The following is a 24,330-nucleotide window of genomic DNA, read 5'->3' as shown; positions in this document are numbered from 1 at the left end:
AATTAGAAATGTGTGCATTAAAGGAACAGCAGTTATAATGGGTGACTTCAATATACATGTAGATTGGGTGAACCAAATTGGTAAGGGTGCTGAGGAAGAGGATTTCTTGGAATGTATGCGGGATGGTTTTTTGAACCAACATGTCAAGGAACCAACTAGAGAGCAGGCTGTTCTAGACTGGATATTGAGCAATGAGGAAGGGTTAATTAGCAATCTTGTCGTGAGAGGCCCCTTGGGTAAGAGTGGCCATAATATGGTGGAATTCTTCATTAAGATGGAGAGTGACATAGTTAATGCAGAAACAAAGGTTCTGAACTTAAAGAAGGGTAACTTTGAAGGTGTGATATGAGAATTAGCTAAGATAGACTGGCAAATGACACTTAAAGGGTTGACAGTGGATATGCAATGGCAAGCATTTAAAGATCGCATGGATGAACTACAACAATTGTTCACCCCGGTTTGGCAAAAGAATAAATCAAGGAAGGTAGTGCATCCGTGGCTGACAAGGGAAATTAGGGATAGTATCAATTCCAAAGAAGAAGCATACAAATTAGCCAGAAAAAGTGGCTCACCTGAGGACTGGGAGAAATTCAGAGTTCAGCAGAGGAGGCTTAATTAGGAAGGGGAAAAAAGATTATGAAAGAAAACTGGCAGGGAACATAAAAACTGACTGTAAAAGCTTTTATAGATATGTGAAAAGAAAAAGATTGTTTAAGACAAATGTAGGTCCCCTACAGACAGAAACAGGTGAATTGATTGTGGGGAGCAAGGACATGGCAGACCAACTGAATAATTACTTTGGTTCTGTCTTCACTAAGGAGGACATAAATAATCTTCTGGAAATAGTAGGGGACAGAGGGTCCAGTGAGATGGAGGAACTGAGAGAAATACATGTTAGTAGGGAAGTGGTGTTAGGTAAATTGAAGGGATTAAAGGCAGATAAATCCCCAGGGCCAGATGGTCTGCATCCCAGGGTGCTTAAGGAAGTAGCCCAAGAAATAGTGGATGCATTAGTGATAATTTTTCAAAACTCTTTAGATTCTGGATTAGTTTCTGAGGATTGGAGGGTGGCTAATGTAACCCCACTTTTTAAAAAAGGAGGGAGAGAGAAACCAGGGAATTATAGACTGGTTAGCCTAACATCGGTGGTGGGGAAACTGCTAGAGTCAGTTATCAAAGATGTGATAACAGCACATTTGGAAAGCGGTGAAATCATCGGACAAAGTCAGCATGGATTTGTGAAAGGAAAATCATGTCTGAAGAATCTCATAGAATTTTTTGAGGATGTAACTAGTAGAGTGGATAGGGAAGAACCAGTGGATGTGGTATATTTGGATTTTCAAAAGGCTTTTGACAAGGTCCCACACAGGAGATTAGTGTGCAAACTTAAAGCACACGGTATTGGGGGTAAGGTATTGATGTGGATAGAGAATTGGTTGGCAGACAGGAAGCAAAGAGTGGGAATAAACGGAACCTTTTCAGAATGGCAGGCAGTGACTAGTGGGGTACCGCAAGGCTCAGTGTTGGGACCCCAGTTGTTTACAATATATATTAATGACTTAAATGAGGGAATTAAATGCAGTATCTCCAAGTTTGCGGATGACACGAAGCTGGGTGGCAGTGTTAGCTGTGAGGAGGATGCTAAGAGGATGCAGAGTGACTTGGATAGGTTAGGTGAGTGGGCAAATTCATGGCAGATGCAATTTAATGTGGATAAATGTGAAGTTATCCAGTTTGGTGGCAAAAACAGGAAAACAGATTATTATCTGAATGGTGGCCGATTAGGAAAAGGGGAGGTGCAACGAGACCTGGGTGTCATTATACACCAGTCATTGAAAGTGGGCATGCAGGTACAGCAGGCGGTGAAAAAGGCGAATGGTATGCTGGCATTTATAGCAAGAGGATTCGAGTACAGGAGCAGGGAGGTACTACTGCAGTTGTACATGGCCTTGGTGAGACCACATCTGGAGTATTGTGTGCAGTTTTGGTCCCCTAATCTGAGGAAAGACATCCTTGCCATAGAGGGAGTACAAAGAAGGTTCACCAGATTGATTCCTGGGATGGCAGGACTTTCATATGATGAAAGACTGGATGAACTAGGCTTATACTCGTTGGAATTTAGAAGATTGAGGGGGGATCTGATTGAAACGTATAAAATCCTAAAGGGATTGGACAGGCTAGATGCAGGAAGATTGTTCCCGATGTTGGGGAAGTCCAGAACGAGGGGTCACAGATTGAGGATAAAGGGGAAGCCTTTTAGGACCGAGTTGAGGAAAAACTTCTTCACACAGAGAGTGGTGAATCTGTGGAATTCTCTGCCACAGGAAACAGTTGAGGCCAGTTCATTGGCTATATTTAAGAGGGAGTTAGATATGGCCCTTGTGGCTAAAGGGATCAGGGGGTATGGAGGGAAGGCTGGTACAGGGTTCTGAGTTGGATGATCAGCCATGATCATACTGAATGGTGGTGCAGGCTCAAAGGGCCGAATGGCCTACTCCTGCACCTATTTTCTATGTTTCTAAGATGAACTGATCTCCAAAAGTCATAAAGTTAAAGATGAAACATTCTTTTCAACATTTTAAGCAAGATTAGTGTGTTATTTTTTGTTTTGTACAATTTTTAGAGTGAAAAAAATGAAAGGAGCACAATGCAAAAGTTTGGGCACCCCAAGAGATTTGAGTTCTCAGATAACTTTTACCAGAGTCTCAGACCTTAATTAGCTTGTTAGGGTTATGGCTTGTTCAGTCATTGTTAGGAAAGGTCAGGTGATGCAAATTTCCAAGCTTTATAAATACCCTGACTCCTCAAACCTTGTCCCAACAATCAGCAGCCATGGGCTCCTCTAAGCAGCTGCCTAGTACTCTGAAAATTAAAATAAATGATGCCCACAAAGCAGGAGAAGGCTATAAGAAGATAGCAAAGCATTTTCAGGTAGCCATTTTCTCAGTTCGTAATGTAATTAAGAAATGGCAGGTGGAGGTCAAGTTGAGGTCTGGAAGACCTAGAAAACTTTCTGAGAGAACTGCTCATAGGATTGCTAGAAAGGCAAATCAAAACCCCCGTTTGACTGCAAAAGATCTTCAGGAAGATTTAGCAGACTCTGGAGTGGTGGTGCACTGTTCTACTGTGTAGCGACACCTGCACTAATATGACCTTCATGGAACAGTCATCAGAAGAAAACCTTTCCTGCGTCCTCACCACAAAATTCAGCATCCGAAGTTTGCAAAGGAACATCTAAACAAGTCTGATACATTTTGGAAACAAGTCCTGTGGACTGATGAAGATAAAATAGAACTTTTTGGCTGCAATGAGCAAAGGTATGTTTGGAGAAAAAAGGGTGCAGAATTTAATGAAAAGAACACCCCTCCAACTGTTAAGCATGGGGGTGGATTGAAAATTTGTGGATAGACCTCAAAAGAGCAGTGCATGCAAGACAGCCCAAGTATCTCACAGAACTGGAAGCCTTTTGTAAGAAAGAATGGGCAACTCCCCCAAACAAGAATTGAAGGACCCTTAGCTGGCTACAAGAAGTGTTTACAAGCTGTGATACTTGCCAAAGGGGGTGTTACTAAGTACTGTCATGCAGGGTGCCCAAACTTTTGCTTTGGGCCCTTTTCCTTTTTTGTTATTTTGAAACTGTAAAAGCAGAAAATAAAATGTAATCTTGCTTAAAATATGAATGAAATGTGCCATCTTTAACTTTATGCCTTTTGGAAATCAGGTCATCTTTTATTCGCTTAGCTATTCACAGTAACAGAAATTTTGACCAGGGGTGCCCAAACTTTTGTATGCCACTGTATGTAAGTAGGATGTTGAAGACTTCTGCACAGTACTGTACTGTATTTGTCAACGTGGTGCAGAGAGCGAGTTTGTAAACCTGGCCAGAGCAAATGATGTACTGTAAATGGTGAGGATAGAGCACCATGGGAGGAGTGTGGGACAGGTGGCAGAGAGGTGGCAGGATAGCGGACACAACCAGCCCTGAGACATCAGGCAGGGTCATTTGATTCCAAACAATTGGTTTCTTGATCATCACAGAATTCTTTCCATTTGTTCCCCTCTCCCTTCCCTTTTTCCCTTATATGATTCCCCTTCCCATTCTCAGTCCACAATAGAGACCCATATCAGAATCAGGCTTATCATCACTCACATCTGTCATGAAACTTGTTTTTTCTGTAACAGCAGTACAGTACAATACATAAAATTACTACAGCACTGTGCTAAAGCCTTAGGCACCATAGAGATATATATGTGCCCAAGACTTTTGCACACAGTACTGTATATCAGTACACCTGATTCTGAGTCTAAAATGTTACGTTATAGAGAAAGTGCAGTGCAGGCAGACAATAAAATGCTAGGTAGATTGTGATCGTACTAGGGGGCCTTTCAAGATTTTGATAACAGTGAGACAGAAGCTGTCCTTGAGCCTGTTGGTTCATGCTTCCAGTCGATTTTATCTTCTGCCTGATGGGAGAGGCAAGAAGAGGGAATATCTGGGGTGGGTGGGTCTTCGCTCATGAGGGCTGCTTTACTGAGGCAGCAAGAAGTGTAGACAGAGTCATAGAAAAGCACAGAAACAGGCCTTTCAGCCCATCTAGTCTGTGCTGAATCATTTAAACTCCCTAGTCACATTGATCTGCACCAGGATCATAGCCCTCCATAACCCTACAATCCACGTACCTATCCAAACTGCCCTTAAACATTGAAATCAAGCTAGTATGTATCATTTGCTCCTGCTACTTGTTCCACACTCTCACCACCTTCTGACTAAAGGAGTTTCCCCTCATGTTTTCCTTAAACTTTTTACCTGTCATATTTAACCCACCAAACCTTAGTGGGGAAAAGCCTGCTTGTGTTACTCTGTCTATACCCCTCATAATTCTGTATACTTCTATCAAATATCCTCTCAGTCTCCGACGTTCCAAGGAAAAAAGCCCTAATCTTCAATCTTTCCTTATGACTCTGGTCCTCCAGTTCCAGCAATGTCCTTGTAAATTTTCTCTGTACTCTTTCAAACATATTTATATAAAATTTTTAAAAATTTTACTTTCAAAAGCTAATTACTAAGTCTTCCTTGATAACCTCTTCATTGTTTATGGTGATAGTTTACCACAACTTACCTCATAAAAAGTGTTATTATTGATGTTTTTAGTAGCATTTCTCTGTTTTGGCAGAGACGTGGTTTTATTCTGTGACATGATGGGCCAAATGGTCTTTATCCATGTGGAAATATTTTAGAAACAACAAGATGGTGAACATCGGGTGGCCTTTATTCATTATCTAATTATTTCAAGAGTAGTCCTAGGTCTTTGAATAGATCTCCAACACTTAATTGAACCATCAGATGTGGGTTTGGCTCATTGGCTCTTCAATGGACTTCTGAGATCAGGTGGCCAGTGACCCCATGGACTTCTCCTTCTGCGCAGTGTCTGGCCATCTATAACTTGCTGGAGCCTCAGGAGATCAATAACTCTTCTCTTGCTCTCTTTTGACAGGTGATGAGACACCCTGACCATGTCTCGTCAACAGTGCTGCTCTGGGCACACCACGAGAAGTTGGTGGTGATTGATCAGACAGTGGCCTTCCTTGGGGGACTGGACCTGGCCTACGGGAGATGGGATGACCAAGAGTACCGCCTCACTGACTTGGGGATTGCAGATCAAGTGGATCACACGGGGGACCAGGTACAAAAACACCACAGGGTCATGGTGTCAAGAGTCATTATGGAAGAAAACAGGCCATTTGGCCCATCTAGCCACCTCAGCCCTCAACCACCTATTTACACCAAGACACACTTTATTCTAAACACAAAAGATTCAGCAGATGCTGGAAATCTTGAGCAACACAGACAAAATTCTGGAGAAACACAGCAGGGCAGGTAGCATCTAAACTGTTGCCATTTTTAGCTGAGACCCTTCATCAAAGGAAGGGGGTAGAAGCCAAAACGAGGAAATTGGCGAGGAGGACTGGTGTGCAAGCTGAAAAGTGATAGGCAAAGCTAGGAGGCTAGGTGAGGGGGAAGGTGAATGGGTGGGGGAGGGGGATGAAGTTAGAAGCTGGAAGAGGTAAAGGACTGAAGAAGAAAGAATCTGATAGGAGAGGAGAGAGAACCATAGAATAAAGGGAAGGAGGAGGTGAGAAGAGGTGAGGGAAATTAGAGTGGGGAATAGAAAAAGAGAGAAGTTGGAGGGGGAGAAATTACTGGAAGTTCGAGAAATCAATGTTCATGCCATCAGGTTAGAGGTTGCACAGATGGAATGTGAGGTGCTACTCCTCAAACCATTTTGTTCTCTCCACATTCCCGTCGTTTCCCACTTCACCCCTATGTGTTCTGCTGCTCTCCCACAATGGGTATAAATCACTGTGAGTGGGATTTGAACAATGAAACAAAACCTCATGGAATTACCAGCCCCGCCCCAGATGCAGAAAGAGCAACACCATCCATTCAGCATGTCCCCAATGACCCACACCAGTTTTTTAATCAATGCACTCTAGGAAGCATCCTGGCAGGTGGTATCACAGCTCGGTACGGTAACTGTTCTTTCCATGATCGCTAGAAACAGCAGAGAGTTGTGAACACAGCCCAGTCCATCATGGAAATCAGCTTCCCCTCCGTAGACTCCATCTACACTTCTCACTGCCTCAGAAAAGTAGCCTACATAGTCAAAGATCCCACCCTCCCCAGACATTCTCTCTTCTCCCTTTTCCCATCGGAGCAAAAGATAACCCATACAACCAGGCTCAAGAACAGCTTCTACTCTGCTGTTATCAGACTTTGATCTCTCAATCTACCTCGTCGTGACCCTTTCACTTTATTATCTGCCTGCACTACACATTTTCTGCAACTGGAGCACCATATTCTGCATTCTGTTCAGCTTTTGCACTACCTTGATGAATTTTGGGTAGCGCATTGGAGATACATCTCTACCAAAGGAGGTGTAAGGTGCTCCTTCCCACCGCTAGCCTGCAGGTCACCCTTGAACAAGGTGTAGCACCTGCTTAGCCTCCCCCACCACCCCAGATGAGCGTCACGTGAACCCACGGGAGCCGGTGGTGGATAGTCGTACGAGCAGCTGGTGCATATTACAAGTCCTGGTTATGCGGCACCTGACACCAGGCAGACAATCTCTGAAGAATATTGGTAATGGCTGAGGTCACCCGTCTTGTAAAGACATTCCAACCATGAGTGAGCAAAGTCTTCAATTTTGTTCCTCTAGGCCAGGAACCACCATGCAACAGGGCACCTGGAGGAACAGGATGACCAGGGATGCACCAAGGTTGCCGAACAGGAGGGGCTCCAATCTCACCGCCAGTCGGAACCAACAGAGTTCAACGTCGACAGAAAGTTCTGGTTGGGGAAAGATTACTGCAACTTCATTAAGAAGGACTGGGTGCAGTTGGACAAGCCTTTTGAGGGTAGGGAGAGCATCCGTGGTTGAGTTCATTGTCATTGTCACAAGCGCATGTATGCAATATCAGCATCATCAAGGGCTGGCAGCATCAGAGATGCACCATTCATAAGGAAACCCTGACTAGGTGCAAATATCAGAATCGGGTTTAATATCACCGGCGTAAGTTGTGAAATGTGTTGTTATATGGCAGCAGTACATTGTAGTACATAATAAAAACCTGTAAATTACAGTAGGAAATATATACCAGTATAGATATTAAAAAACTAAAATTATATAAACAGTGCAAAAATAGAAATAAAAAAAACTGAGGTAGTGTTCATGGGTTCATTGGTCCATTGAGAAATTGGATGGCAGAGGGGAAGAAGCTGTTCCTGAATTATTGAGTGTGTGCCTTCAGGCTCCTGTACCTCCCCCCGATGGTAACAATGAGAAGAGGCCATGTCCTGGGTGACGGGGGTTCTTAATGACGCATTACCCCTTGAAGATGTCCTGGGTACTATGGAGGCTAGTGCCCATGATGGAGCTGACTGAGTTTACAACTCTCTGTGGCTTATTTCGATCCTGTGCAGTAGACCACCCCCCCCATACCAGGTGGTGATGCAGCCAGTTAGAATGATCTCCACAGTACATCTGTCGAAATCTGCGAAAGTCTGGCATCCAATTTCTGAATGGACAATAAACCCATGAACTCTACCTCACTTTTTTTCTCTTTTTGCACTGCTTGTTTAATGAAACTTAATAAACTTTTGCATCTATAAATCACTAATTTACATTTTTATTTATATAGCTAGAATGCTGAAGACTTTTGCACAATTTTTGTCAATGTGGAGTGGAGAGCCAGTTTGCAAACCTGGCGGGAGCAAAGGATGTTGGGAATGGTGATGGTGGAGCACTGTGGAAGGGGTGCAGGACAGGTGGCAGAGGAGGAGTGCCAGGCTTGAGGGGAGTGTGGCATGGGTGCAGACCTGAGACACCAGGCGAGGTCACTTGATTCCAAACAACTGGCTTATTGACCATTACAGAACGTCTTCCTGTTCTCTCCCCTCTCCCTTCCCTTTTTCCCAGCCATGATTCCCCTCTCCCAGCCCCCTTCCCACTCTCAGTCCACGAGAGGGACCCACATCAGAATCGGGTTTATCATCACTCACAAATGTCATGAAATGTGTGGGGTTTTTTTGTGGCAGCAGTACAGTGCAATAAGTAAAATTGCTACAGTACTGTGCAAAAGTCTAAGCCTAAGACTTCTGCACAGTACTGTACAGGCCCAAATCTTATCCAAAGGTTATATGAAAGCCTAGCACTCTCTGTACACTACATCTTAGGTTGAGTTAGAGCTAGGTTTCTGGCTCACTGGAAAATCGGACATGCCTTACGGCCTGGCTGCCAAGAACAGCCACATATAACAGCCATGTAACAATTACAGCACGGAAACAGGCCATCTCGGCCCTTCTAGTCCGTGCCGAACTCATACTCTCACCTAGTCCCACCAACCTGCACTCAGCCCATAACCCTCCATTCCTTTCCTGTCCATATAGCTGTCCAATTTAATTTTAAACGACAACGTCGAACCTGCCTCAACCACTTCTACTGCACGCTCAACCACATGCAGAACTAGAAGTAGAAATCAACTCTGCGCCATCGCCCTCCGTGTAAAATCGAGGAGGAGAAGGAGGGCTGACGAACTGACATCTCTGTCATCTACCTGCAGATTTCATTGACCGAAATTCAACTCCGCGTATGCCTTGGCGCGACATCGGCGTGGTCGTCCACGGAGGAGCAGCACGCGATGTGGCCCGTCACTTTATACAGCGATGGAATTTCACCAAGGTCAGAGTCCTGGGGTAAAGGGAGGCCGCGTCAGAAGGTGACCATGAAATGGAATTGGGTGGTTTACTATCGAGTCCCATATACCCTAATGATCAATTGACCCTGCCCTCTCCTTCATCAGTCCTTCCATAACGTTGACTCTACTCTCACCAATTATATTTTATTTTATTTAGAGATAAAGCACATTAACAAGCCCTTCTGCCCCAATGATCCCCTGCCATCCAATTAAACCCCTTTTTGTCAAGGCAGATCAACCCAATGCAAGGGTGCAAATACCACAAACACAATAAAACAAGCAATATTTTATCAAACTTTACTCTTTATTCATAGCATGCTATGGGGGAAGTTACAGACTGATCTCCCAAAGAGCCAGTCCAGACACTACCCTCCCCCGAATCACAATTCTTCACAATTTATAACATTGATCATCACGTAGGCAGGAAATCTTACAATTTAGGAAGTTAAGACAGTTTTAGAATAGTTTTGATCATATGCTAATATACTATTAGATGTAAAATTATCATTGGTCAGTTATAATTATTTTCTGCCAAAGCTAGCCTGGATACAACATCAGTTCCTTATATTGACACCTTCCCCTTTCTCTCAAACATTCTGTCCCCTATGCTATCCTTCCCATATTTAGTTATACCTTGAGATGTTCTAGCATTTTCAGAGAACAATGTCTAGTTTGTCACCTGTTGCTGGGTAGGGTTTCTTTCTGACTTGCTCAGCGACAGTAACATAAAGTACTCATAAGGTCATTGATCATTAGCTAATCATTGTTCCTAGTCTATACCCATATTTACCTATCCCTCTACTCTACCACTGTGACCAAATAACCCATAGTCTTTGGAAGTGGGAGGACCTAAAGGAAGATTCACACGGTCATGGGGAGAGCATGCAAACTCCTTATAATTGAACTCAGGTTGCTGGCACTGTAATAGTGCCACACTAATTGCTACTCTACTGTGCTGCGCCTTCCTGTTTGTAAAGACTCAGCACATCATCTAAAACTTTGACAAACTTCTTTAGATGCACAGTGGACAGTATACTGACTGGCTGCATCACAACCTGGTATGGGAATACCAATGCCTTTGAATGTAAAATACAGTTCTACAAAAAGTAATGGATGCAGCCCGGTCGATCACAGGTAAAGCCCTCCCCACCATTGAGCACATCTACACGAAATGCTGTCGCAGGACAGCAGCATCCATCATCAGGGATCCCCACCGCCCAGAACATGCTCTCCTCTCACTGCTGCCATCAGGAAGAAGGTGTCCATGTTTACCAAAGTAGGAGGAGTCCACATTAACTCAAGGTTGTATAATGTATACATACTTCGATAATAAATGTACTTTCAACTTTGAACTGATACCTAAACAGAATATGACTAATAGCAAATTGGAAATGGCGGAAGGTTTTCATTCTGTCTGGAAGTCCGTGACCAGTGGTGCTCCACAGGGATCTCTGCTGTTAATTGTCTATAAAAATGACTTGGATGAAAATGTTGGTGGGTGGGTTAGTAAGTTTGCAGATGACATGAAGACTGACGGAGTTGTAGACAGTGAAAAAGTTTGTCGAAGGATATAGGTATGGGTAGAGAAATGGCAGATGGAGGCTAGTTTCCATCTGCCATGGTTAAGACGGAGTCAGGGCATGCGAAGTGGAGAAAAATCAGAGCAGAGGAATTGCGACCAAAACCGAGAGCGAGGTTGGATAAATCTAAGTGCCAGTTGGAAAGGTCGGATATGGGCTGGAATGTATCAAAGTGACAGGATCTGGGTACTACTGTGAGAGATGCTTGGACAATTTAAATGCTGGGCTGAATGGATTGAAAAGGTAGAGTGTCAGGACCGGGGGCAAGAATCGAGCCAGTTCTGCTCGCTGCTCTACAACATTTACTCTGCTCTTCGCAGCACTGAGGCAGAGAGTCTGTTCCACTGCTCCAGACATTGTGTCTGTGAGCTTTGCGACAATTTGTCCCGCTGTGTGATGAACTGAGGCTCAGGCTGTGGGCCTGCTCCAACTGCTCCGGGCTTTGTGCTAACGGACTCAGTTTCATTCTAAGTGCTGTTGCTTGTTTTTATAGTTTGCACGATTTGTGTCTTTTCTCTCTCTGCACATTGGGTTTTGGTAATTTTTTTTTAAATGGGTTCTTTCGGGTTTCCTGTTTTGTGGTTGCCTGTAAGGAAACGAATCTCAAGGTTGTATAACTTATACATACTTTGATCATGTACTTTGAATTTTGAATTTAAAGACAAGAGGTTCTGCAGATGCTGGAAAACCAAAGCAACACACAAGATGCTGGAAGAACTTAGCAAATCAGGCAGCATCTATGGAGGGGAATAAAGAGTTTCAGATGTGAGATGTTGAATTTTGGGAGGACAGATGTAAGGAGAATGTATGCAGGTTAATGACATTGATGTACAAATAGATCCCGGGCAAGTTCATAGCCCTCTGAAAGTGGCCGCACAAGTTCAAAGTAAATTTATTATCAAAGTACACTACAGTTATGTTGCCATATACATACAATCAGATTCATTTTATTGCGGGACACCACCTTTTTGACGCATCATTCCTGGATACTCTGGAGGTTAGTGCCCATGACGGAGCTGACTGAGTTTACAAGTCTCTGCAGCTTATTTCGATCCTGTGCAGTAGCCCCCCACCCACCCGCCCCCATACCAGCTGGTGATACAGCCAGTTAGAATACTCCCCACGGTACATCCGTAGAAATTGTGCAAATGCAAAAGAGAAAAATGAATAAATAATAAATATCAAGAACATGAGATAAAGAGTCCTTAGAAGTGAGTCCATAGGTTGTGGGAACATTTCAATGATGGGGCGAGTGAAGTTATCCCCTCTGGTTCAAGAGCCTGATGGTTGAGGGGTAATAACTGTTCCTGAACCTGGTGGTGTGGGTCCTGAGGCTCTTGTACCTTCTTCCTGATGGCAGCAGCGAGAAGAAAGCATGGCCTGGGTGGTGGGGGTCCTTGATGGATGCTGCGTTCCAGCGACAACACTCTGTGTAGATGTGCTCAGTGATGGGGGGACTGGTATGGTGATATGGTGGCTAAAAAGGCGTATGGCATGCTTGCCTTCTCTGGTCGGTGGATTTAGTATAAAAGTCAGGACATCATGTTGCAGCTGTATAAACCTTCATTAGGCTGCAATTGGAGTATTCTGGTCACCCCGTTACAGGAGACTTTGGAGAGGGGACAACAGAGGGAAGCTGACTGATTAGACACTACAGGCTATAAGGAGAGGTGGGCCAAACTTGGGCTGTTTCCTCGGGAGTGGTGGCAGCTGAGGGGGTGGGGGGAGGCTGATAGTAGGTTGTAAAATGCTGTGAGTCATAGATAGGGTTGACAATCAGGGTAGAAATGTCAAGTACAAGAGGACATACTGTATATTTAAGGTGATGGGGGGAAAGTTCAAGGAAGCTGTGTGGGACCTACTGCCCATTTCAGCAATCAAGGTCCTCCATCGCTGGCGGCGTTCAGCTTCCTTTGTCGTGTCAGTAGCTTCCTCCCCCTTTTCACTACTGCCAGTCATGCAGGTCCTGGGTGGAGACTCAGGAATACTGTCACACTCAGATGTAGAAGGATTCTTCGTAGCTGTTTCCATAACAATTTCGTTTTACCAGTCAGGGTTGTTAGCCCTGAGCTGAAACCCCAAACCTGCAGGACTGGTGAACTACTCTTAGTCTGTCCTCTATCCTTTGACCTGTTTGGTATAGGTGATCCAACCAACAGCCAAAGCATGAAGCCCTGACTCCAACCAACATAGCTCTCCGGGTCATTGAGGCACACAAGCTCCAAACCACAACATGGAGGAGAGGTGCAGGACAGTTTCTTTTTCCATACAGAGTGGTGGGAGCCCGGAGTCTGCTGCCAGATTTAGTGGTGGAAGATACGATAGAGGTGTTTGAGAAGCCTTGGAGAATATGCCTAAATGTGCGGTGAATGTAGGGGGTTGGATCATGTGCAGGCAGAGTAGATTTAATTTAATTTGGTATTGTTCGGCACTATCATCATGGGCATAGGATCTGTTACTGTACTGTGCTGTACTCTTCTACATCTGGTGTAACCCAATTTATTTTACTACAGACCGTGAAGCCCAAGTACAAACCTTCTTGCTTCCCATACCTGTTGCCAAAGTCTCATATGACTGCTGATGAGCTCCCATTCGTAGTTCCAGACTCTATTCCAGCTAACGTCCAGGTAAGTGGCCAAGAGGGGTACCTGTTATTTAACTCCTGAGTGAATAGTGTTGGCAATTCACAAAATCAGTAACAAGAACATGAGTTTATCTTCAGTCCTTAAAATGGAAAACTCTAGGGAAAACTCGAGGTTGGGCAGCATCTGTGGAGAGCAGAACAGTTCAAAGCTCCTTTAACAGGAGGTAGTTAGCCTTCCTCTTGTGAGCTTTTATGGTGGTGACAAAAGGCTTTAAAGTGTATTACCGCCACCTTCTGAACTGGAGTATAGGTCAATGTTACAAGGATCACCCCTTAGTAATAATGATCAATCTCAACGGAGATCACATGAATTCGCAAAACTGAATACCTGTGTACACACCTACTAACTTTCCCTGACCCTTCACAAACAGTCAAAGAATAGAAAAGGAGTTTACAATGGGCAGATGTTTCATGGTTCCAAATCTAGTCTGCATGTGCCCATGGGGTACACTACCCCGCAATGGTTGGTCTCCAGAGAGTTGGGACCACTTTATATTTGAAGCCTCTACCTTCATATTCATTCCTTACCAATTCAAATGTTGCATTTCAATGTTATTGGCTCTGGGTCATCTGACTGACCTATAACACCTTCTTTTTGGCTCTACTCCATGGGCTACACAACTTTATGCCTTAGGTGACTGCTTTTGTTCTCTTTGACTGGTTCAAATCGGTCAAACCAGGTTACTCAGACACTGGACCAAGATAATGATCAGCAAACCAGCCATTGTACACAATACACAGTTTATCTGGGAATGATTTCCGACTCGGCAGGTCAATAGCAGGAGCTACTTCTGACAATGTTCAATTGCTTTGATTAAATTATCCCAGAACAAGAATCAGTTCTCAGACCGTTCTCAAGATGGAGGTTGGGGGGACTTCCGGTAGCGCTCATGGAGTGAAGTCGCGTTCTTGACTCGCTCCATTACCTCTGAGTTTTTTCTCTCTATGGTCAGCTATACTTTAATTAACTATTAAGGCATCAATTTTTACAATACTTTGAATTAAACTGAATTCTCTGACAATTGGATGATACTGAGATCGGCTATGTCTAAGAACGGGAAAGACGGCAAGGATGGTAAACCTCCGGTTAAACCGAAAGCTACGGATCTCCCTCCGACTGAATCACCGGTGACTTTGAAAGCGATATCGGAGTTAATTCAGAGGGAAATTTCAACCTCTGTTAGGGAGATGATTCGTACAGAAATTATGGGCTTTGTTAAAGACCTGATTCATACGGAAATCTCAACTAAGTTCCAGAAAATTGCCGATTTAATTGATAAGATGCAAACATGTATTGCGGAACATCAGTCGGCTATATCTGATCTTCAAAAATTCGCGCAACAAAGTGAGCTTAAGATGGGGAAAGTCGAAGAAACAATTAATGTAATGAAGAAGAAACTTGACTTTTTGACTTTTAAAAACTCTGACTTGGAATCTAGAATGCGACGGCAGAATTTACGAATGATTGGCGTCAGGGAAGCCGTGGAAGCTAACAACCCTATGAAATATTTCTCCCAACTTTTAAAAGATGCATTCCCTACTGTATTTCCTGACCAACCACCGCTACTGGATCGTGTTCACAGAATCCCATCATACTCGTCTAGGTCAGATAGACCTAGGCATGTTATCTTACGTTTTCATTACTTTCAAGACAAGGAGAGACTGTTTCGATTCGCTCGATCTAAAGGTTTCATTGATTTTTCGGATCTTAAGTTCCGATTCGTGGAAGATTTCAGTAAACCAATCTGGGACCAACGGGTCCGTTACAGATCCGTGATGTCGGAATTCTATAAGATGGATTTAAGACCAGCGCTGCTGTACCCTGCACGTCTAAGGATTCGCATGTTAGATGGAGCCCTTCGTTTTTTTGATTCTCCATCGGATGCCCAGAGTTATCTGGATCAACTTTCATCTTCAACATCTTAATTGCCTTTTTTTAATTTTCTCCGTTGATCGGAGGCTGTGAATTGGTTGGTTTTAACTTTTCTGTGCCCTATTTGGGCAGAAAAGTTTACTTTCGATTTCTTAATATGGCTGCTAAACTTTCTTTTTAACTGCGTCATTTCTTTCTTTTCCCAGGGGATTCTGGGTGGTTACTTCCCTTTTGTCATCTTACGTATTTCCTGTGCGGCCTTAAATTTTGTAGTTTTTTTTTAAATTTTATTCTGTTTTGCTTTTTATAATCATTTTATGTTAATAATCCTATTTTTTTTGTTGCTGTGTCTATTCATGAGTTTGAGGTTTATTGTGGTTTTTTTTTAATATATACTTTCCGGCTTTTGTTCTGTTCTGTGTGTATTTTAATTGAGCTAACTTTTTTTTACTTATTTTTTTACTGTTTTACAATTAGCTGATCCTTTTCATATTTATACCTTTTTTTTAGGGAGCGTATACCGGAAGTCATGGGGGTAGTTTTAGCGCTTGCTTCTTTCTGGCGGGTCTGCTTTAGATTTCGCCTTGGGGTCTTGGGGTGGGGGGTGGTGGGAGGGGCTTCACATTTTAGTTTGTTTCTCTTTGGGCTATATACATTATTGAAGTATTGGTTGCGTCCTTTTCCCCGGTATCTTTTGTATGTTCTGTTTCCTCTCCGGGTTTGTGGGTCGCGCCTATTGTCAATCCTCCTTGTTATGGGTTGACTTTAGGATTTATGGAGTCTATTATTAATTTTGTCTCCTGGAATACTAATGGTCTTAATCATCCTATTAAAAGGAAAAAAGTTTTTAAAGTGTTCCGGAGACTTAAAGCACAAATTTTATTTTTACAAGAGACCCATGTACGGAGGGGGGACAGACTACGTTTTTTCAAATTCTGGAAGGGACAACAATTTCATTCGAACTCCAATGCTAAGATTCGAGGCGTCTCTATTTTTATAGACTCCTCAGTTACTTTTATACAACAGGATATTATCTCTGATCCGAATGGTAGATTTTTATTGGTTAGTGGTTTACTATTTAATAAAAAAGTAGTTTTGGTTAATGTTTATGCTCCTAATATGGATTGTCCGGAATTTTAAAAATCATTGTTTGATCAGTTTCCGAATTTGAACGAGTTTTCATTGATTTGGGGCGGAGATCTTAATACCTGTTTATCTCCAGCTTTGGACCGTTCGGCTCCTTTACGGACTTTACCTAATAAATCTGCAAATTTGATTAATTTTTTCCTTTCTGATTCTGGGTCGACGGACATTTGGCGTTTTCTGCATCCTCAGGAAAAAGATTTTTCCTTCTTTTCACATGTTCATCATTCCTATTCAAGAATTGATTATTTTTTCATTGATTCTCGTCTCATTCCTTCAGTGATTAAATGTGATTATGATTCTATAACCATTTCGGATCATGCTCCACTTAAGCTTTCTATTAAAATTATGGCCAATATACCAAACAATAGACAATGGCGTTTTAATTCGCTGTTGCTTCAGGACTCGGACTTTGTTAATTTTATGAATGAACAGATTGAGCTTTTTTTTACAATTAACCATACAGAAGATATTTCGGTTAACACTCTTTGGGACACTTTTAAAGCCTATATTCGGGGTCAGATTATTTCGTATTCCGTTGCTTTGAGGAAGAAACAGAAGCAGGAGGAGATGGCAATTGTGGACAAGATTAAAGAAATTGATAAGAAATATGTTATGGCTCCTTCTGAGGAGCTATACAAACAAAGAACTGAACTTCAAATGGAACACAGTTTACTACTCTCGTCCTCGATTGTAAACCAATTAAAGAAAACAAGAAGTGATTTTTATGTTCACAGTGATAAAATTGGCAAGCTGCTGGCTAATCAATTGAAATCTAATTATGTTAAATCTCAAATCAATCAGATTTATAACCAAAATGATCGACTGATATTGGATCATGTGGGGATTAATCAAACCTTTTGTGATTTTTATTCTTCTTTATATCAATCAGAGTCTCCTCGAGATTCTAAATATATGAATGATTTTTTAGATAAGTTAGACTTCCCTCAGATTTCACAGGATATGTCTTCTTTATTAGATACTTCCATTACAATGGATGAGATTAAGAATGTTATTTTTTCTATGAATCTGGGGAAAGCTCCTGGCCCTGATGGGTTTACCGTTGAATTTTATAAATGTTTTGCTTCTTTATTGATTCCTTGGCTCTATAAGGTTTTTGAGGCTTCTTTGAAACTTGGTAAACTTCCGGAATCTTTTAATAGAGCATCAATTTCTTTAATACTAAAGAAGGATAAAGACCCTGCTCAATGTGCATCTTATAGACCAATATCTTTATTAAATGTTGATTCTAAAGTTTTTTCTAAGTTATTAGCAAATAGACTAGAAAAAGTACTTCCTTCTATTATTTCGGAAGACCAAACGGGTTTTATTAAAGGTCGTTACTCTTTTTATAATATTCGTACATTGTTAAATATCGTTTATACTCCCTCACAAAATGTTCCTGAGTGTGTTATTTCTTTAGATGCCGAGAAAGCTTTTGATAGAGTAGAATGGCCTTATTTATTTAAGGTGCTTGAAATGTTTAATTTTAGCTTGAAATTTATATCCTGGATTAAACTGTTATATCACTCCCCTGTAGCCTCGGTTCGTACTAACTCCTTAAACTCACCTTTTTTTCCTCTCTTTCGTGGTACTCGACAAGGCTGTCCTCTTAGTCCCCTATTATTTGATATTGCATTAGAACCTCTTGCAATTGCTATTCGAGAATCTTCAAATATTACTGGGATAACTCGGGGATTAAAGTCCCATAAATTATCACTCTATGCTGATGACTTACTTTTATATATTTCTAATCCTGAGAGATCCATTCTTGCTGTTTTAGAGTTATTAGCACAATTTGGTCTTTTCTCAGGTTATAAATTAAATCTTAGTAAGAGTGAACTTTTTCCGATTAATAAACATCTTCCCTTATATTATAAATTTCCATTTAAATTGATTAATAATTACTTTTCATATCTTGGGATTAAAATTACTTGTAAACATAAAGATTTATTTAAGACTAACTTTTTACCATTAATAGACCATATTACTCAACTTTCATCTAAATGGTTTCCCTTATATTTAACTTTGATTGGTCGTATTAATGCAGTTAAGATGTTTTTTTTGCCAAAATTTTTATATGTGTTTCAGGCATTACCAATTTTCGTTCCTAAATCTTTTTTTGATAAAGTTGACTCTAAAATTTCTTCATTTATTTGGCAGAATAAGAATCCGAGACTGGGTAAAATACATTTACAGAAAGCTAAGAGAGATGGAGGTTTAGCATTACCTAACTTTAGATTTTATTATTGGGCTATTAATATTCGACATATGAAATTTTGGTTACTTGACCAGGACATACTATCTATTCCTAAATGGGTAGCATTGGAATTACAATCTGTTCAGGGTTATACACTTGGTTCTATTTTAGGTTCCTCTCTTCCTTTTGATTCGAAACGCCTTAAGCAGGTCTCTAACCCGATAGTTAAATATGCTTTGCGCATTTGGTTTCAATTCAGAAAATTTTTTGATCTTCATCAATTCGGGTTAGCGATTCCTATTTTAGGTAACATATTTTTTCCTCCCTCTTTTACGGATCGCGCTTTTCAAACTTGGAAGACTAAGGGTATTTTACGGTTTTTGGATTTATTTTTAGATGGTTCCCTTATGTCTTTTGAACAATTATCTAATAAATATAACTTATCAAGAATACATTTTTTTAGATATTTACAAGTTAGAAATTTCCTAAGTACTATACTTTCTTCCTTTCCAATGCTTCCTCCTATATATATTTTAGATTCGATAATTAACCTTAATCCATGTCAGAAAGGTGCATCGGCTATGATTTATAATATTATTATGAAACTTAGGAAAGCTCCATTTGATAAGATTAGGGTAGATTGGGAACAGGAATTGGGGCTTACCCTTTCTGTGGATGATTGGGGGCAGATTTTACAATTAGTTAATACTTCCTCTATTTGTGCTAAACATTCCCTAATTCAATTTAAAGTGGTTCATAGAGCACATATGTCCAAAGATAAGTTAGCGCGTTTTTACTCGCATATTAATCCTTTCTGTGACAGATGCTCGGGGCAGATAGCCTCTTTAACTCATATGTTTTGGTCTTGCCCTACTTTGGAAACTTTTTGGAGAGATATTTTCAATATTATTTCTAAGGTATTAAATATAGATATCTCTCCTCACCCTATTACTGCTATCTTTGGACTACCTAAAATTTCTAGTAATCTTTCCCCTTCAGCCCGTAGAATGATTGCATTTCTTACTTTAATGGCGAAAAGATGTATTTTACAACATTGGAAAGAGCTTAATGCTCCAACTACCTTTTTTTGGTTTTCTCAGACGATTTTATGTTTGAATCTGGAGAAAATTAGAAGTAACCTTTATGATTCTTCATTTAAATTTGAACAGATTTGGGGACCTTTTATTCGATATTTTCATTTAATGTAATATTTACCCTTCTTGTTTTTTTTTCACTGTTTTAATGGAGGTCGGGATTGAGGACGTGATTTTAAGTTTAACTCTGTTTGGTTTCAAGTTAGCCCATTGCTTTGCTTTGCTTTTAGTTAGTTGCACGGTGGGTTTTTTTTTTGGGGTTTTTTTTTCTTTTTTTCCATTGATATATATAAAATCTAGTATACTATTATGTTATCTTGGTTTCTTATGCTTAAATTACATTGTTTGTAGTATTTTCTTTTTGGTATTGTTATCTTTTGGAATTTTATTATACTTTAACATTGTATTAATGTTTATATGGCTTACCTTTTTTGTATACTTACTCAATAAAAAGATTTAAAAAGAAAAGAAAGAAAGATGGAGGTTACAGAACAGCTTCACAAAATGGCAACCTCCATCTCCTTCAAACACATGGCAAAAACAAAGACAATTGGTTTGTCTACTTCTGCTGTCCACGATTCATTCTAATTTGCTGATTTGTAGTCTGTAGTTCTTTCTGGTCAACAGGCAGGATATCTAATTCCTATATATTTACATTTTAACCAAATTCTATGAAAAAAGACCAATATTCCTAAGGAACTTAGGTAGTTAAGAAGGCATACGGTGTATTGGCCTTCATCAATCGTGGGATTGAGTTTAAGAGCCGAGAGGTAATGTTGCAGCTATGTTAGAACCCTGGTCAGACCCCACTTGGAGTACTGTGCTCATTTCTGGTCGCCTCACTATAGGAAGGACGTGGAAACCATGGAAAGGGTACAGAGGAGATTTACAAAGATCTGGCCTGGATTGGGGAGCATGCCTTATGAGAATAGGTTGAGTGAACTTGGCCTTTTCCCCTTGGAGTGACGGAGGATGAGAGGTGACCTGATAGGGGTGTACAAGATAATGAGAGGCATTGATCACGTGGATAGTCAGAGGCTTTTCCCAGGGCTGAAATGGCTAGTACAAGAGGGCATAGTTTTAAGGTGCTTGGAAGTAGGTACAGAGGAGATGTCAGCGGTAAGCTTTTTACGCAGAGAGTGGTGAGTGCGTGGAACGGGCTGCCGGTGGCAGTGGTGGAGGCAGAAACAATAGGGTCTTTTAACAGACTCCTGGATGGCGACATGGAGCTATGGGTAAAGCCTAGGTAGTTCTAAGGTAGGGACATGTTCGGCACAGCTTTGTGGGCCCAAGGGCCCATATTGTGCTGTATGTTTTCTATGTTTCTATGTTTTCTGAATCAGGTTTAATATCACCAGCATATGTTGGGAAATTTGTTGTCTTTGCGGCAGCAGTACAATGAATTCATAACCATAGAAAAAAACATGAATTACAGTAAATATATATAGTAAATAGTTAAATTAAATAAGTAGAACAAAAATAGAAACAAAAAAGTAGTGAGGTAGTGTTCATGGATTCGATGTCCATTCAGAAATCAGATGGCAGAGGGGAAGAAGCTGTTCCTGAATCATTGAATGTGTGTCTTCAGGCTCATGTACCTCCCTCCTGATGGCGTATCCTGGGTGATGGGGGTCCTTAATGATGGATGCAGCCTTTTTGAGGCATCTCTCCTTGAAGATGTCCTGGACACTGCAGAGACTACTGCCCATGATGGAGCTGACTGAGTTTACAACTCTGCAGCTTATTTCAATCCTGCGCAGTAGAGCCAACCACACCCCCCCCCATACCAAATAGTGATGCTCCCCATGGTACATCTGTAGAAATTTTCAAGTGTCTTTGATGACATATCAAATCTCCTCAAACTCCTAATGAAATATAGTCATTGTCGTGTTTTCTTTGTAGCTGTGTCAATATGTTGGGTCCAGAGATGTTAACAACCAGAACCTTGAAATTGTTCATTCTTTCCACTTCTGATCCATCTATGAGGACTGGTGTGTGTTCCCTCATAGTACCCTTTTTAGTCTTACTGATGTTGAGTGGAAGGCTGTTACGAAAACCCCGCATGAGAGAGGAGAGGCAAGGTGACCAGCAGAGAGTGGAGAGGTAGAGTGGCCAGAAAAGAATCGGAGGTTATTGGTGGACTGAGGAGGGGAGTAGGATGACAGGCAGGTAGGGGAGGGTGGCACGGGTGGGGCTGGAAAACTATGGCAAATGAATGAGAGATGGAGGTGGATGGAGAGAGCAAGAGAGAAGAAAAAACGACAGAGAAGCAAAGTGTGGGAAAGGTGTGTGAAGATGGACAAAGAACATCTGATACAAGAAGACTGCGGGTGCTGGAGACACACTTATGATAGGCTGAGCGAGCTAGGGCTTCTCTCTCTGGAGCAGAGGAAGATGAGAGGTGACTTGGCTGATGTGTTCAAGATATTAAGAGGCATAGGTCGCGAGGAGAGACCAACATTTTCCCAGGACGGAAATGGTGAATAAGTTTTAGAGTGATTGGAGGAAAGCATAGGGTTTTGTCAGAGATAGTTTTTTTTTAACACAGGGAATAATGGGTGTGTGGAACACCCTCCCAGGCGTGGAGGTAGAGGAGAATACGTTAGGGACATTTAAGAAACACTTAGATAGCACATAGATGGTAGAAAAATGGGGAGTTATGCAGGAGGGAAGCGTTAAATTGATCTTAGATTTGGTTAAAAGTAGGTACAACATAGTGGGCTGAAGGGTCAGTACTATGTTGTAATTTCCTGTTCACACAAAATGCTGGAGGAACTCAGCAGGTCAGGCAGCATCTGTGGAGGGGAGTAGATGGTTGATGTTTTGGGCCAAGATCCCTCATCAGAACTGGTCACTCAAGGGAATGTGTGAAATGAGCTGAAGTAATGAAGGCATTTACAAGGTTAGTTAAGCTCTGATGTCAGCATAGTGTGTGTTGCTCATATGTGGGTAATGCTGTTAGCAGGCAGGAGTATACAAGCACGAGAGATCCTACAAATGCTGGAAAGCCAGGGCAACACACACAAAATGCTGGAGGAACTCAGGTCAGGCAGCATCTATGGAAATGAATAAACAGTTAATATTTTGGCCTGAGACCCTTCATCAGGACTGAAAAGGGAGGGGGAAGACGCCAGAATAAAAATGTGGGGGAGGGGAAGGAGGCTAGTTGAAAGGTGATAGGTCAAGCCAGGAGGGAAAGGTCAAGGGCTAGAGAAGAAGGAATCTGATAGGAGAGGAGAGTGGACCAGAGGAGAAAGGGAAGGAGGAAGGGACCCAGGGGAAGTAATAGATTGGGGGGGAGCATTAGTTCATCAAAAGGAGAAATCTATATTCATGCTATCGGGTTGGTAGGTACCCAGATGGAATATAAGGTGTAGCTGCTACACTGAGGGTGGCATCATCTTGCCACAAGAGTAGGCCATGGACTGACACGTCAGAGCAGGAATCTGAATGAAGTCCTGATTCTGGCGGGTGGAGCGGAGGTGCTCGACAAAGCAGTTCAAAAGGAAAGAGAAAGAGATTTGGGGTAGGTCAAAGTGGTTAGTCCTGATACAGAACGAAAGAGCAAGTTACCTAAAATTGGAAAATTTGGTACTGAGTTTCTCTTCCGCAGGTGAACTGATTAACAATTAAATAATAGATTTCAAAGTAAATTTATTATCAAATACAACCCTGAGATTCAATTTCTTGTGGGCATTCATAGTAAATCCAAGAAACACAATATAATAAGTGAAAGACCATTACCAGCAGGACAGACGACTACCAGTGTGCAAAAGACAACAAACTGCAAATACAAAAAGAAAAACAAATAATAGTAATATTGAGAACACGAGTTGTAGTGTTCTTGAAAGGCAACAAACTGCAAATACAAAAGAAAAAAAATATTGGAAAAAATAAATAGGGAAATAAAAATAAAGAAGTTAAAAAATCTTAATTTGTTTTCTTCCAGGTTCTGCGATCGCTGGAATGTTGGTCCGGCGGTTCAAGTGAGAATTCCATCTACAATGCCTACTTGCAAATCATTCGCGATAGTCAGTACTTCATATACATCGAGGTAAAGGTCACAATATCTAACTGTATTCAAGTTCTCAGTGGATGTATTGGACTTTTCAAGCAGAGGTTTCTGTCAGGCAAACCGACACCATTCCAACACCTAGAAAGCATGAGAAAGAAGTGGAGGAATTCTTTCAAAGATTCAAAGTACATTTACCATCCAAGTACGTAGCAGTATACAACCCTGACATTCATCTTCCCACAGACAGCCATGAAACAAAGAAACGCCATGGAATCCGTACAAAAGTAAGCATCAAACCCCGAATGCACAAAGAACAAATCGGGCAGTTGGCACAAAAAAAACCAATCTGATGGCAGACATGAAGCAGCTGTTCCTGAATCACTGAGTATGCGCCTTCAGGCTTCTGTACCTCCTTCCTGATGGTAGCAATGAGAAGAGGGCATGTCCTGGGTGATGGGGATCCTTAATGATGGATGCTGTCTTTTTGAGGCATCGCTCCTTGAAGATGTCCTGATTACTATGGAGG

General features: G+C 41.6%; 1 protein-coding gene across 1 annotated transcript in view; it reads left to right on the top strand.

Moving 5' to 3' along the window:
- Positions 1-24,330, top strand: part of LOC134346960 (phospholipase D1-like) — a 176,938-nt gene that overhangs the window by 118,597 nt on the left and 34,011 nt on the right. The window contains exons 14-18 of the mRNA XM_063048860.1: positions 5,496-5,684; positions 7,218-7,416; positions 9,121-9,239; positions 13,349-13,462; positions 23,739-23,843. Of these exons, the coding sequence (XP_062904930.1) occupies positions 5,496-5,684; positions 7,218-7,416; positions 9,121-9,239; positions 13,349-13,462; positions 23,739-23,843 (726 nt within the window). The remainder of the gene's footprint in view (positions 1-5,495; positions 5,685-7,217; positions 7,417-9,120; positions 9,240-13,348; positions 13,463-23,738; positions 23,844-24,330) is intronic.

The sequence above is a fragment of the Mobula hypostoma genome, chromosome 5 (genome assembly GCF_963921235.1).
Source record: "Mobula hypostoma chromosome 5, sMobHyp1.1, whole genome shotgun sequence".
NCBI classification, from domain to species: Eukaryota; Metazoa; Chordata; class Chondrichthyes; order Myliobatiformes; family Myliobatidae; genus Mobula; species Mobula hypostoma.
Note: the sequence above shows the minus strand (reverse complement) of the source record. Positions and strands in the feature narration are given on the sequence as shown.